The following is a 14,792-nucleotide window of genomic DNA, read 5'->3' as shown; positions in this document are numbered from 1 at the left end:
ATGAGGAGCCACTCTTGCAAGCAACTCCCAGGTGTACAGGATCGGGATACCTTCTTTGACAGTTACAGGGTTAAATATCCAAGGCAACAGTTCAGAGAATATATGAAAATCAACGAAGTCAAGGTGTGGGGTAAAAAAAAAAGAACATTTATTTTGAACATTAAAACAACAGTCAGAAGATAAAAATGATGTTGTGGAATTCTTCTTTCAACTTCTTTTTCTCAGTTTTAACAAATTTCTATCTAGAATCAAATTTAAATGAATAAAAAAGACAGAAAACATATCTGATGTCTGAAGAATCGACAAATTCTGTTAGCAAGCTCTTATTCCATCATCATTTACAAGTGCCAACCAACCTTCCCACTAGGAAAGGCAAGCTTGGCTAAGAATCTTGGTAAGTGTGAGAATATTACACCAACTTTCCTTTCTTTCTTTCTTTCTTTCTTTCTTTTTTCTCCTTCTCGTCATCACTTTTTACATAAAAATAAACAGCTCTCCGAGCGGTAAAATTTAGCGGAGAAGACAAGTTTCAGCCTGCTGCTTAGCCTGTTGTCTGGCTTGCTGCTGAGACCAATAAGCATGGGCAGATAGGACCCTGTCCAAGAGCTCCTGTGGTACAGGCTCTCCCCTCCTTTGCTGAGGGGAGATTCTTGCTGTGTGCACCAAAGTTTTCCACTTATCCTGCACACCCCAGCACAACCAAAATGAAATTAATAAAACATGTAAGGACAATCACAAGATCGTCACAATATATCTGAAATTTTCAATTGTCTCTCTACATAATTTTAAGTATATTTGGGACACCTATGAAGCCCTTTTGCTTTAGAGTGAGTTTTTGCTCACAGAATTTCTTGTCATAGTGCTCGCAGACTCTCCAGCGCATGCCACATCAAGCCTCATGAGGGTAATTTTGTAAATTGGGGATACCATTCAATACACGCAAGCTTACGTGATTGGTGGATCCTGGATTCTGTGAGCAAAAACAAAATGCTTTTGTTTTCCTAAAGCAGGCTTGAAATCTAGTTTTCATTGTTATTTTAATAATAGTTTAATTTAATATTGAAAAAGAATATAAATAGACTCCAAAGAAAGAAAAGGTGGGCAATTTATCTTTTCACTAGGCCAAAAATTTATTTTAATTGTAACAGATAATTCATTGCATGCACTCAAGTTAGAAGTTTTGTATAAATGTATCGTTGTGTTATTATATGGAACTAAGATGCTATTGCATACCTTCAAGTCCACATATGTCCGATGTTTTGCATTATCAAATGCACGTACTTTAACATCACGCCACCTGTAGAAGAAGAACAGGATTAGAACTCCATGTGCTGCAAATGAAAAAGGAAGTAACGAATAAATAGAAGATATTACTATCAATCCTAATGATCACACACCTTCCAGTTCCGAGCTTCTCAACTGCTTGAACAAGTGCTTCCACTTCCGAGACAGAAAAGGGTCTCCTTATTCGGCGCTGAACAAGTTCTGATCGCGTAGATTTTTGGTGCAAGGGAACCACAGCCAATGCCTCCACACTCATTGCTGGAATGGCAACCAGGGCTTTGGAATCCGACGTGATTTTTTCCATGGACGTGTCAGTAAGGGTGGGAACCAAATCGTGATCGCTTTTGACACAATTGCCCGAATTAGTAATTGGAGAATTTGGGGAGTTATCAGAAGGTCCTTTATCTAAAGCAAGAGTGGTTGGGTGCCTAGTAATAGATTGGAAAGAACTAAATTCAGAGGCGATTGACAGTTAGACAATCCAAAACTATCAATTATATAATCTAGTTAAACAATAAACTCAAATCCCTAATGATCACAACTTAATATATTTATTGCTTCAGAATGGTGATGAAGTGGTCGTTGTGGAAAGAGAGATGCGGGGAACATGTCTAAACAAAGGGTTTTCCAAGCTTAAGAGCGTCTTTTGATTACCTTGTTAATGGCAGATTTGCATCACAAGGAAGCAGAAAGGGAGGATCTTCAGGGCAGAGAGGTGGTGGAGCATTTGTGGGGTTGGGCTCCAGTGCAAAACCCAAACCATCCAGTTTTTCATCATGAAAGATTCCAGTTTGCACTAGAGTTTTGCTGTCATCCCTTACCTTCTTACCTTGTAAAAGTACACCAACACGTGGTCCTCCTCCAAGTATAGCAGTCACAGCCTCCATGACAGTCCTCTAGAGAACAAATTATATACCACAAAAATACACAATTAGAGATTCAGCAACCATTGCCAAAACTCAACACCCATGTTCTAACATACAAATGATCTCTCACTTAAGAATCTAAAGGGTGGTGTTAAGAACCTACAAGGTGCAAGATCAGGGTAGAAGTTTGTACATCAAGGCACTAGGATTGTTCAATTAGATCATTATAGGGCTAACCACGATAAAATGTTTACCATTGTTTAGGGAGCCAAAAGGATTAAACACACACAAAGCATACTGAAAACATCCAGGGATACATCTGAGAGACATTCCATACATTGTTTAGGGCAAAATTAATTTAAGTCTCACTTTTTTCCAAGCGATAGAAAAATTAATTTGAGGCTCTTTTCCGCCTGAAGCTTTAGAGTGAATTACATAACAAAATGACCTTATTTGCTTTAAGCATGCTTGTTACATACCTTTAGTGAACCAACAGTTGCAGTTTCAGGAATCTCAATGAAGAGTTCAGGTACCCTGAAAGACTTGATACTAAGCCTCACTGAGCAAAGGAAAGACAGTATGTGTAAGAGCCTCTTGACTATCAGAATCCACTTAAGTCAAAGAAGCACAAATACATCAATTCATCAAAGGATCTCCTACCATGAGAATCCCTAGATTGAAAGGATGATTCTTGACCAGCCACTGAAGATGATGCCCCACTTGCTGCACAAATGAGCTACAATTATTTAGCAGAAAATGAATTTAACCAGTAATTTTTTTTTTTTATTGTTTTAAAAGGTAAGAGAAAAATTGACCTCCATGTGTGGTTCCACCTGAACCAATCGTATTTCCATTGATGCCCTTCTCGGGTGAACTACAAATTCCTTCATTACTAATCACTCTGTCAGACGTCAATACAGAGGTTGGCTTGAATAGCTTCCTCCTCTTAAAAGGAGAATTCCTCTCAGACCTTTTGCGTTTGTAACATGTTTTCCTGTTGCGGAAAACAGGCTTTGTATCCCCATCTAGAAAAATCAATCATAAGCTCCATTTAATTGGCAGATCATCATTGAGTTGGAATTGAATAAGATACCAAACGTATTAATAAACCAAAAGCAGCTTACCCTTAGAAAGTTTCCCGTCCAATTTTGGAGCTACTTTCCAATATCTGGATGCCCACAACTTTTTTACCTTCCGATCTTCAACATGTGATGGTGCCCTAAAGTCCTTTGAAGTTAAGGTGATAGGTCGCGTGCACCCAGAAGAGTTTTCATCATCATCTCTACTAACTACCATTACGTCATCCCGACACCTAGGAAAGGACCACGAGGTATGGGGTTCCTGCACAAAGGCACCTCAACACTACTGTCTGAGCTAACTAGTGCAGGAGGTTTAGTATCCAATTCCATCGGATCCTCCGAACTACACATATCAGGCTTAGATACATTTACCAGACAACTAATATTTCGTGGCTCCACTTCTACCTGTCGCCCAATTCCAATCTCTACTTTTCCTTTGTAAGATTCCCGACAACCAGGAGACCCAACCTCAATTACTGAATCCTCAACACAACCGACCTTTGAAGGATCAGAATTAATTATTATCGAAGCAGGTGAACCTGTATCATTCTGAGCATTTGGGAATTCCTTCGAAAAATAGTTTTGGTTGTGCCCTTTAAGGCCAAGCTCAGAGACAATGGCACACTCGTCACAGCTTCCCTGATCACATGGTTCTATTTTCAGTGGTTTCTCTTCTTCTAGTTGTTCCTGCTTAACAATATCTTTAATATTAGTACACTGCACTCCTCGAGCAGATGCATTACTAGAAGCAGGAGAACTTTCCCTCTCCTGTAATAGCTTTCCCGCTACAGTAGCCAGCACTTCAAATGCGCAAATCTGGTCATCGACTTTTCTTTTCAGTGAACCCCTCCCCTAAAACCAGTAAGAATGAATAAGAAAGTTTAAAGCATTGTTCAAGCAGACAAAGAAAAACAGGGTCAATGGGAAATCCAAAATAATAAAAATTTCACCCTAATACTTAATTAAGAAAAAAACAATATTTACCCTAGCAGATCTGGAACCCCGGGGCATGGTGGGCACCTGGTAGCCAAGAAATCCATAGTCTAACCTCTTCTGCAACACCATAGCTAAGAGACATATACCAAATATAATGAACAATGACTCACCAAGCGCAAAGAACTAGCATCCTCGGATCCATTTCATAATAGTCTACAAATCCAAAAAAAGCTACGCTCATTCAATGCACACTCCACCGATTTATTGAGTTTGTAGATCCCGAGAAGGAAATCCTGTTAATAGACAAAGAGGGGCCATGAGAGAGTTCAGGTGCTTCCTTCCAGTTTGTCAATTGTGTTCATTGGACATCATTCCAATAATATAACAAGAACAGGTAAATCATGGCTGATAAAGACACAAAACAAAGGCTGATAAACATCTCTACATAAGACGGTCCCTTTAGAGGATCAAAGAGAAGAATGAATAAAATCCATAGATTTCAGACAATTAAGGGACCAAGATTTAAAATTTTAAAAGAAAACCCATCCATCTTCGTAAAAACTCCACCCACCCATTGATGAACACAAATCAGTATGTCGTAAAAAATTGGTTGGTAAAATTCTGATCCAAATTTATATTTAACGATATTGGTAACATGGTGATTCAATGTGCTGTGGTTTCTTCCAGATTGTAAAGATCTGGGCATAAACAATGAGAAATTGAGATTTCAAGAAAGGATCTGTACGAATGAATTTGAATACCAGGAATTCAATCAAGTATGTAAATTACCAAAGAAAAAAAAGAAAATTAAATTTTATCCCAGATACAAGATTCTCACATCTCACAATTCTAAAGCATCAATATCAGATTTCTCAGATTGAGGAGAAATTAACAAATTCATGAAATCTCAAACATATATATAATTGAAAATATTAGATCATAAATAGATCAAAGTTCTTACATTTGAAGGTCTCTAAGCTCTCATGAACCTCAGATTTCGCTCATCACTATATACATCCCGCAAAATTGAATCTCATGCATCTTTTTTCTGAAATTTTTGAAAATTTCACAAAACACACGGCAGAAGAATAATTATTTCACGCATCTCCATAGAGAATTGTGCAAAATAAACATGAAAACCAAATTTATATTAGGAATCCAAGACCATTTGGGAAAATTTCAGACAATTGAAATAAGTTTCATTAAGATCGACTAGATTTCAATAATCTCGTCGAATTTAAAGAGAAAAAAATCGTTTTTTTTCGAAAGTGATTGATTCGACAGGAAAAAAACCTTACTGAACCTCAGATCGAATTCATTAGAAACTGAATAACACAGAATCAAAATACATCTAGAACGAAAAATTCCAAATTACAGCAAAATCAAACCACGAAAAAGGAAGACCTCATTTAAACGATAAAATTTGAAGAAAAATCCAAAATTGTCTTATTAGGCCACGAAAAGGAGGTAAATTCGACCGAACTCACCTCCTAAGGGACGATTTCTGGTCCAATTTTTAGAACTAAAGAACAATTTGGAGCCTGAGAAAACATGGAACTCCGGTGAATTGCGTCAAATTCCGGCGAGTGTCAGATCGGAAATGGCCGGAAAAATTGAAGAGATCTCCAAAAATCAGAAATTTTCTTCAAACACGAAAAATCAGAATAATTTGCTTCAAGCACGCTTTAATCTCTCTCTCTCACTGATCGCCAAAACCCTCTGAAAACCATCTCGTTAGCTTATTTCTTAAACCCCAACTCTTATACCTTTGACCCACATAACCGGACCAGCAGGTAAAATACCCCCGACTTCCCCACTACAGCCAGTCACCCAAAACCACTTGGACCGGTTCCGCCTTTCGGGTGATCCACTTCTCGCACAAACAAATTAGATAGATACACGTGGAATTGTCTTCGATCGTACGGTCTGGTCTCATCTTAACGTACTTGGTTTGAGAGGAATTGCTGGGTTCCGAAATGAGCGAAATTTGCAAATTTTGCGATAGTTTCGGGTACGGATTCGATATAATTTCTTTTTCGCAAATATTTTCATTATTAGAAATGAGGAAATTCTATATCCTTTGTCCTAAAAACATTGATGAGCATCTCGAGGACATTTGATGATTTCATGAATATAACACATCTGTAGATCTCAAGGAAATGTATGTTTTTTCTCCAATCTCAGCAGTTGATGGTATGACATGTGTCAAACAAAGTTGGAGATTATAGAATTTTAAAATTAAATTAAAGGATAATGTTGAAATAACATTAAAATGTACATCGTGAGGACAATTCTGACGTGAATGTGTGTGTTAGAATCATAGATGTTGTCATCAAAATCTCGCTCGTATCTCGATGAAAATCATCTATGATTTTAACACGTATTCACGTCAAAAATGTCTCTCACGATATATATTTCAATGTTACTCTTGCACAATTCTAAATTAAAATCCTCAAATAATTCACGATGAATTTATTTTTAGAGAGTTTTATTTGTCGTACCAATATTTTCTAAAGCCACACTATTTGTATCTAAATTGTTAAAGTATCAAACAAATCTTGGGGTAATGTTAGCAAAAAGTTAATGTGCAATAAAAGCACTCTTTTTTACCCATATTTTCCCACACAAATGCTTAAATGCCCCAACCCTCGAAAGGTCGTTTTAGTCATTTTATCTCGTTGAGCTGTAGTTTGTAGAAATCGAACACAAGCAAATCAAATTCAGTCACGTTTTTTTTATTTATTTTAAAGTTCGGGTGAAAAGCTAAAGCTATAGATATGTCAAAACGACCCGGTTAATTCTCTTACAAATTTTAAATCGAAGATTAGTAAATCTGGACGAGGGTACTCTGGTAATTCCGTAACTAAGGTTACAAATATTCGCGTACGACTACGAGTTTAATAAAAGAATAATTTACCAAAACGGTAGAGTTTTTGAAATTATTTACCAAAACGTTACACTATTCAAAATATTTCCGAAAACGGTAATTTTACCGTTTTCGGAATTAATTTTTTTTACCAAAACGGTAAAAACAGTAAAATATATATTTTTTATACCGAAAATACCCTTTTTTTGTTTTACATATGTATTTATAATTTTAACCTTAAAAAAATGAAAATCCAACTAAAAAGATTCACTCTCTTTCGGTAATCCAACAATCATATGTATTTACAATTTTTTTTTTACCGAAATCAATTTTATTTTCGTAATTTTAGTCAAAAAATAAAAATGGTATTTTCGGTATAAAAAAAATACATTTTATTGTTTTTACCGTTTTGGTAAAAAAAATTAATTCCAAAAATGGTAAAAATTACCGTTTTCGGAAATATTTTGAATAGTGTACCGTTTTGGTGAATAAACGAAAAGTTGTGCATGTTTTGGTAAATCTGCCTTAATAAAAACTGCTGACGCAACCAATTGTGCTGACAAGCGGGGGATGAGACGTAATCAAAGTAAAATAATTTATCACGTGTAAATCAAAGTTAACTTCGATGTCCAATATCATGTGTAACCATGGTTTCAAAGCTTGGTTTGTCATCTCCTCCATGGATGAGTAAATTTGTCTTGAACGAGACAAATCATTTAACTCGATTTATAAATATTTAAATAAAAATAATTATAATTTTTTTATAAAAATAACATAGATTAGATGTTTAATCATAAATCATGTTTTATTTGTATAATAAATATTTTAATTCTAAAAATAATTATTATTTTAATCAAAATCTCGATTGACTCAGGTAAATTTTATCGACTTGGCTAAGATTTAAAATCATGTGTGTAACTTTAAGGAATGACTACTGGGCACCACCCAACTTTTACTTATTAAGTCCTAATTTCTTAAATTATTTATCACACCCCAAATAAAGATTAAAATACTCTTAAAACATTACTAAGGTTTGGCTCAAATTATAATCTCAACATTATAATACTCCATCAAACAATTTTAATAATTGCTTACAATTGTGATTAGGCTTGTTTAAAATACTAAACTTAAAAAATAAAAATCTAGGAAAAAAAATGAGTGAGTTTCTATTGGTGTATGATAAGTAAAAGTTGGGGTGCTAATGGTAACTTTCAACTCTAATAATTAGATTTATTTAGGGGTGAGTGTGACTTCTCTCCTCAACTTCTCTAAGTTTGGCCACTAAGTTAAACCCTCCATTAAATATATTCCAATGATCAAATTAGCAATTAATTTAAGAGTCATGCTGGAGAGGCCTCATATCGCACTTCTTGGCATGAAAATGGATAGGAACCACAAATGCTTTTTCACTCATATCTCAATGAAAACGTCTATGGTTCACATACACTTTCACGTCAAAAAGTGCAATATGAGGTTCCGTTGTGGTCACTTCAACATTATTCTGACTTTGATAAAGTAATATATATAGTCAAAAGTTTTGTTCTTTTTTTCAATTATGAATCCTTATTTTTTAAAGTCAAGGATTTTTCTTATGTAGCTTCCCCACTCAATTAGAACATTAAGGACTCTGACAAATCGTAATCGTCCAAATTTATGATGGTGTTATGTGATTTGGCCATCCAAGGACAGTCTCCTATCTTGTTCGTGTCAAGGTCCTATCATCTTCTCGAATTCGTGTATCCTTTGTATCATAGTCTACAACTTACTCATATGCATATCATTAATTTGACAACAATAAACAAGCATTGTACTCTCTATTTGGAATATTATGGCATAGGATTTCCATCATGATCATAATGGGCCATGAGTTGGATTCACCATGTCCAACTCGGACCCTAACTATCTTTGTGGGATCCAATTTCTCTATTAATGTTGAGTCAAATAGCCAAGCGTACTAGTTATACGAAATTTTATATCTGAGGTACCACACATCATGTAATTTGTTATAATGCGCTATCCCCTCATAGATTCAATAATATTTGTTTATCATATATATATATATATATATATATATATATATATATATATATATATTGTTAAATGAAGTCTATATTAATTAGAAAATATCAAAACTTTTCTATTGGACTTTTTATTTTTTCTAGAGGGGGGACGGGGGAGGGGGGAAGGGGGGGTAGTTTGTTTCTCAAATAATTCAGGTATTTTTGTTTATTCTGAAAGTGTTACAATTGTTGACAGAAATATCACATAATGTTGATACTTTAAAAATGATTTGTCAACAGTATGTGGTAGCTCTGTCAATACATGCAAAATCTTTGATAATTTTAAAATTTTAAATAATTATTTAAAAATTTTCTCTTTTCTTTTATTAGTATCTCCATGAAACATATTTATGATTCTGTACACACATCCAAACACCAGCAATGTGTGAAACGATGTCTTTCAATGTTACTTCAACATCTTTCGTCCGTAAATAGATAAATTTTCACCCAAATTTTGAAGCGGCATGTCTGCGTGAAAGTAGGACCCAAAGTTCTTTTACTAATATATTTATATATAAAAAAATTAATTTTTTTTTTTAAATAAAAATGTAAGAAAAATCATTTACTTTTTAGGAGATAAAGGATATGTTCTAGGAACTGCATAAAACTCTTTTTTACTGAGGGTTAAATGTATCCAATTAATTTGAAGCACGTGATGATAGATTTAGGAGTTATGAATTTGTGTAGTGACCATAAGCCCTGGTGGACTGTAATCCTAATGCCCAGACCATTGAGATTACCATGATGATCCGGATGATCATCCAATGGTCTAATATAGAGACAATAATACTCCACAAGCGCTGACAGTATGGTAGTTCTGTTGATAATAATAATAATAATAATAATAATAATAATAATATACCGTGACCCCAAGATCCCAAGTATATGTTCTTTGAGATTTAAAGTGTAAAATTCGATGACTGTCAACGAGTATTGCAGTCGCTTTCTAGAAAAGCAAAATAGCATTTTTTTTAACACAAATTTGTGGCCGTTGTTCTAATTCGCCCGCCACGTAGGATTAAAGAGCTCCAACCATTAGGTCTTTTTGTCAAATATATCTATCATAATCATAAAATATAAAAAAGCTAGATGGATGATACATACAGGATATTTTCTGATACTACCAGGTACAATAAATACATGCAGGCTGAGAATCTGAATCAACTGATTCCGTAGGATGAGAATCCTGCAAATCTATTTAGTTGCCTGGTCGTATAAAAAAACACCTACTTTGGCGATTTTACTTAAAAAATAAAAAAAAAACTAATATTTACTACAGTTTTGCTGACTAAACGCCAATTTCTATGACGTGGCAAAAGAAGAACCACCTAACTTAACGACATCAGTTTCGAGATAAGGTTTTTTTTTTTTTTGTTAAATGTGGTGTGAGTGGTGGGACCGGTTTTATTGAAGATGTCGAAATTTGGGGACGATCACGACGCTTTGACGCTTACGGTTATATTGTCAAAGGTATCGTATTATTGACACTTGTGACACGAGAATTGCGGCTCACCAAATAAAACCCGATTCAGTTAGTCATAGATATACACGTGTCAGTCATTGAATAATACAAGTGTAACTAAAAAACGAAATGTGGATTATTACGAAACAACTTCCTAACCACTCTACCATTTCTTCAGCGCCGGTTGGAATAAGGTTGAAAGTTGTGTTAAAAAGTAAGTTAATTCTCCCGATAATTACAATCAATGAATGAATAGGAGAGGGGTTGGTGAGCCCGCAGATTTGGCACAAAGAACTGACATCAAGACAAACGTTAATGTAATTCTCACGTTTTCATAAACAAACCGATGGATTCATCAACAAATTAAGTTTTTTTTTTATTGAAAACCCCTTGTTAAATTTGTGATATTAAATTTACCCCCTCAAAAATTCAAAATTAATTTTATCCTTGACCAAAAGTCAACACTGCTTTCTAACGGTGAAATTAAATTTTAAAAAAAAAAACCTATAATAGTTTTTTTTTTATAATTAAATTACCCTATAATCCAAGCCTCTTTATGTTACAAACCTATCCCTCTAAATTAATCACCCAAATTAAGTGCATGTGGGAATTTTGTTCCAACTATTGTTCTCTTGTCTTCCTACAATTGGATCTTGTTCTTGTGTTTCAATTATTTAAATAGTTTTTTCTTTCTTTCTTTCTTTCTTTCTTTCTTTTTTATGAAATTCCTTGCTCGCCATTTATATTTATTTTTACTCATATTAGATAGAGATTACAACATGTGATATATGCAAAGTTTCTCATAAGCTTTGGTCTTGTATTGATATTCAGACTATGATGTAATTTATCTAAATGACACACCATGGGTTGATGGAAAAATGTGTCGTTCGAGCTCTCTGGAACGTGAAGCATGACTTGTTGGGATAATAAAGGTTTATAAATATATTTTTTGAAATTTAGAGTTGAGGATTTACTAGTATTTACAATAAAGGATTTCAATTTTCTTGAAATGGGGTGATCACTACGATTCGCAGGTTTAACGAATTTTCATGATTCCACATCATGGATTCTGAAAAATATTTGGACACCTATTGTTTCAAGTTCTATCCAGATGACTTAAACATTTGATGTAGCCCATAAGAATCTAGTTCTTTTATAATTTTTTAACGATTTGGTGAACTATTAATCTTGGGCAATCTTAGGATGATGGTCACATTTAATTGACTCCTAATTACAAGTATAGAGAGAAATATGAAGCCTGTATATTAACTCTACCATAAATTATATAATTCTTGGAGAACGGTTAAGTTAACATGTGCCCTAAGGGCACATGTTAAGCTGCATTAAATATACATTGGAAATAAGCATTCGATGGTATTTTTTTTGCATTAAAAAATACTCAAAGGAAATTTGTGTTTGATGTAGGACATTCACCTTAAAAGTAAGCATTTGAAGGTATTTTTGGCATTAAAAAATCTTTAGAGGGAATTTTTGTTAGGCAATTCAATTTTCAAAGTGTAGTTAATGCAATTTAAAATGTGCTTTTATTAGAATTGTCAATGGATCGGATCAAACCCAAAATTTGATCTGTTCCTATAACTTTGAGTTTGGATCAATGTTCTGGGATCCGATAAGATTTCAATCCAATATCTTATTGGATCGGATCTGTATTGGATCAAAACTGGATCAACCATGTCCAGATCCGATACTATGTTAGAAAAAGCATGTAAATTATATTATATATTTGTTGAAATATATGAAGTCTATTTAGAATTTGTATATAAAATTAGTTTTGGTTCGATCAAGATCCGATCCAATTATTAATGAATCGGATTTAAATCTCAATATTGAATTCCAATAAAAACCTTATACGACAAGGGTCCGATCCGATACTTATCAGATCAGTCCCGAATCTGATTTGATCACAATTGGATCGGTACCAATCCGACCCAATCCATTGACAGCACTAGCCCTATCCCTTAGGGTACATGTTAACAAAAACCTCTTGAATAATAGAGACAAATAGCATTCATGCACTTGTTGAAAGAGGGTCTAAAAAAGATTTGGAGTCATTAGAGACCATCCGAATCATCAGACATAAGCCACAGTTAATAGGTGAAGTAACAGAACAACTTAATGGAAAAGCATTTTAAAGAAAATCATAATTGTCGATAAAGCGTCACATAAAGTGGCATAGAGGGTATCACGCATGCCTATCTCTCACTTTCCAAATCTTGTCCTCTTGATATCTTAAATGAATTTTGATTTGTACATGGCGCATACAAAAGGATAAAGTTGGATCATAACATGTTTCCAACATATGCGTCCAACAAGTTGCTATGGGTGCTGTGGATGACCAAAAAAAAAAAAAATCCTACTCCACCTCAAGGAATCATAACTTGATTGATGTTCTCCTCGAGATCTATCTCAAATATACATAATAAAGAAAATGAAGAACATAGAAATTTTTATGTGATTCATCGAATCCAACGGTCTACTTGCCTGGGGCTCCTTAAAAGCTATTCTCTATAAATCAATTGTTACATATTGTTTACATGGTACTTCTTAGAGTTATTTTTTGCTCACAGTGTGGCACAAATTGACATAAGCAATAGAGAGACAATTTCTTTCTCCTGCCCGCCCGCATGTCCTCTGCCCAATTGATTTAATTTTTAGATTTCAATTCTTAAAATGGGTTGTTGGGTCCACATGGATCATCACAACGGCAATCTAACACCACAAATTTCTAGATTTCATGAAAAAACTCATATTAAAATAAAAATAAATTAATAAATTTTTCACAAAGGTATTGAAACTGGACAGCTACCAAGCACCTAAATTTAGAATTAAAATTCAACAACAAAAAATAATATTTTTTTTTTTCATTTTTTTTTAAGTTATTAGAATTCCATCCTCTACAATCTCGTGGCATCGGATCATGTTTTGAAATGCCCCAAAGTGATTCAATTGAAAATTTTCCTTTTTTCTCTGTCAACAGAAGAGAAATTTTCTCTCTTATTGCTTATGTCATTTGTGCCACATGTCAAATGGTTGTTGGGTTGTGAGTAAAAATTCTCACAACACTGTGAAAAAAAAAATAATCACTTGTACTTCATATCACATAATAGCCTTAGAGCAACTCCAATGGGTATTTCTATTTTAGCATATTCTCTCATTATAGAGATGATTCTCTCCTCCAAACCTAAACAAATTCCAACGGGTTCCAATATCTAAATCACTGTACATGTCTCTAATTCACTATTCACATAATAAAAAATAATAAACTTGCAATTGGCAACCCAACTTTACATATTACACATCAAGTTAAATATATAAAAATTGCTATTGGCAACCCAACTTTACTTGTTACACCCCAAATTAAATATTAAAAAAATTATTACAAATTCACAAAAAATGAATGCTCATGATCAAACTTATTTTTGTCGAATTTGGTCAAACAATTGATTAAATCTGAGTTTTAAAATATTTTTATAAATATTTTATAAAAAAAATAAAAATATTGAATAATAATAATTATTAAAAATAAGTAAGAGACAAAAATTATATTTAAAATATATTTTTATTGAAAAGCAAAATTAAGAATGACATTTATGTAAAATGATGGGGGATACAATTGGTATTTGTACAAGATGAATAGTGAAATAAAGACCTATTTTTTACTTTTTTTTTTGCTTCATCTCCAATTTTAGAGATGTGAATAGTGATTTAAAGGGTGTGTCAGAAATTAAAAGACCGATTGGAACTAAGTTCGGAGGTCTCTATCTCTAAATATAGAGATATAGAGACCGTTTGGAGTTCCTCTTTTTCTAGATTTTCATTACAATATATCTCTCCTTTTTAAATAGATAAAACATCTAGACCTAAAGAATTCCTAATCTTTTCCAAATTGGAACTACACAATAATGCCATGTGGCACAATAGATTATCTAATGTAGATCTCAAGATACACAACAATATGATCCTCTTGATTCGTACTTGATCATACTTGCATCGAGATTCACACTGATTGGTGTCATATGATTGATCCATACCGGTTCTTATGCAAAGCTGTTTATGAAAGAGGCAATGACGTGTCTCACTTGCATGACAGATATTGTCGCACACATCCATATGTTCGTAATGTGTGCCAAAATTAACAAACTACAATTCTACAAACACATTTGGCGGTATGATTTTTTTTTTTTTTTTTTAATAGTTGCTAACGCCACACCAAATGTG

At 33.8% G+C, this 14,792-nt stretch overlaps 1 protein-coding gene across 1 annotated transcript; it reads right to left on the bottom strand.

Moving 5' to 3' along the window:
* Positions 1–281: 281 nt before the first annotated feature.
* LOC147385980 (telomere repeat-binding protein 3-like) lies at positions 282–5,606 on the bottom strand. The gene is given in 11 exon segments (XM_086422971.1): positions 282–681; positions 1,234–1,297; positions 1,398–1,712; positions 1,939–2,180; positions 2,630–2,709; positions 2,811–2,873; positions 2,966–3,175; positions 3,275–3,460; positions 3,463–4,081; positions 4,214–4,458; positions 5,127–5,606. Coding segments are annotated over 10 exon segments (2,031 nt in total). The 5' UTR covers positions 4,295–4,458; positions 5,127–5,606; the 3' UTR covers positions 282–510.
* Positions 5,607–14,792: the final 9,186 nt, after the last annotated feature.

The sequence above is a fragment of the Akebia trifoliata genome, chromosome 14 (genome assembly GCF_017979445.1).
Source record: "Akebia trifoliata isolate Shusen 1 chromosome 14, ASM1797944v1, whole genome shotgun sequence".
In the NCBI taxonomy this organism is placed as follows: domain Eukaryota; kingdom Viridiplantae; phylum Streptophyta; class Magnoliopsida; order Ranunculales; family Lardizabalaceae; genus Akebia; species Akebia trifoliata.
This window is presented reverse-complemented; position numbering and strand designations above follow the sequence as displayed.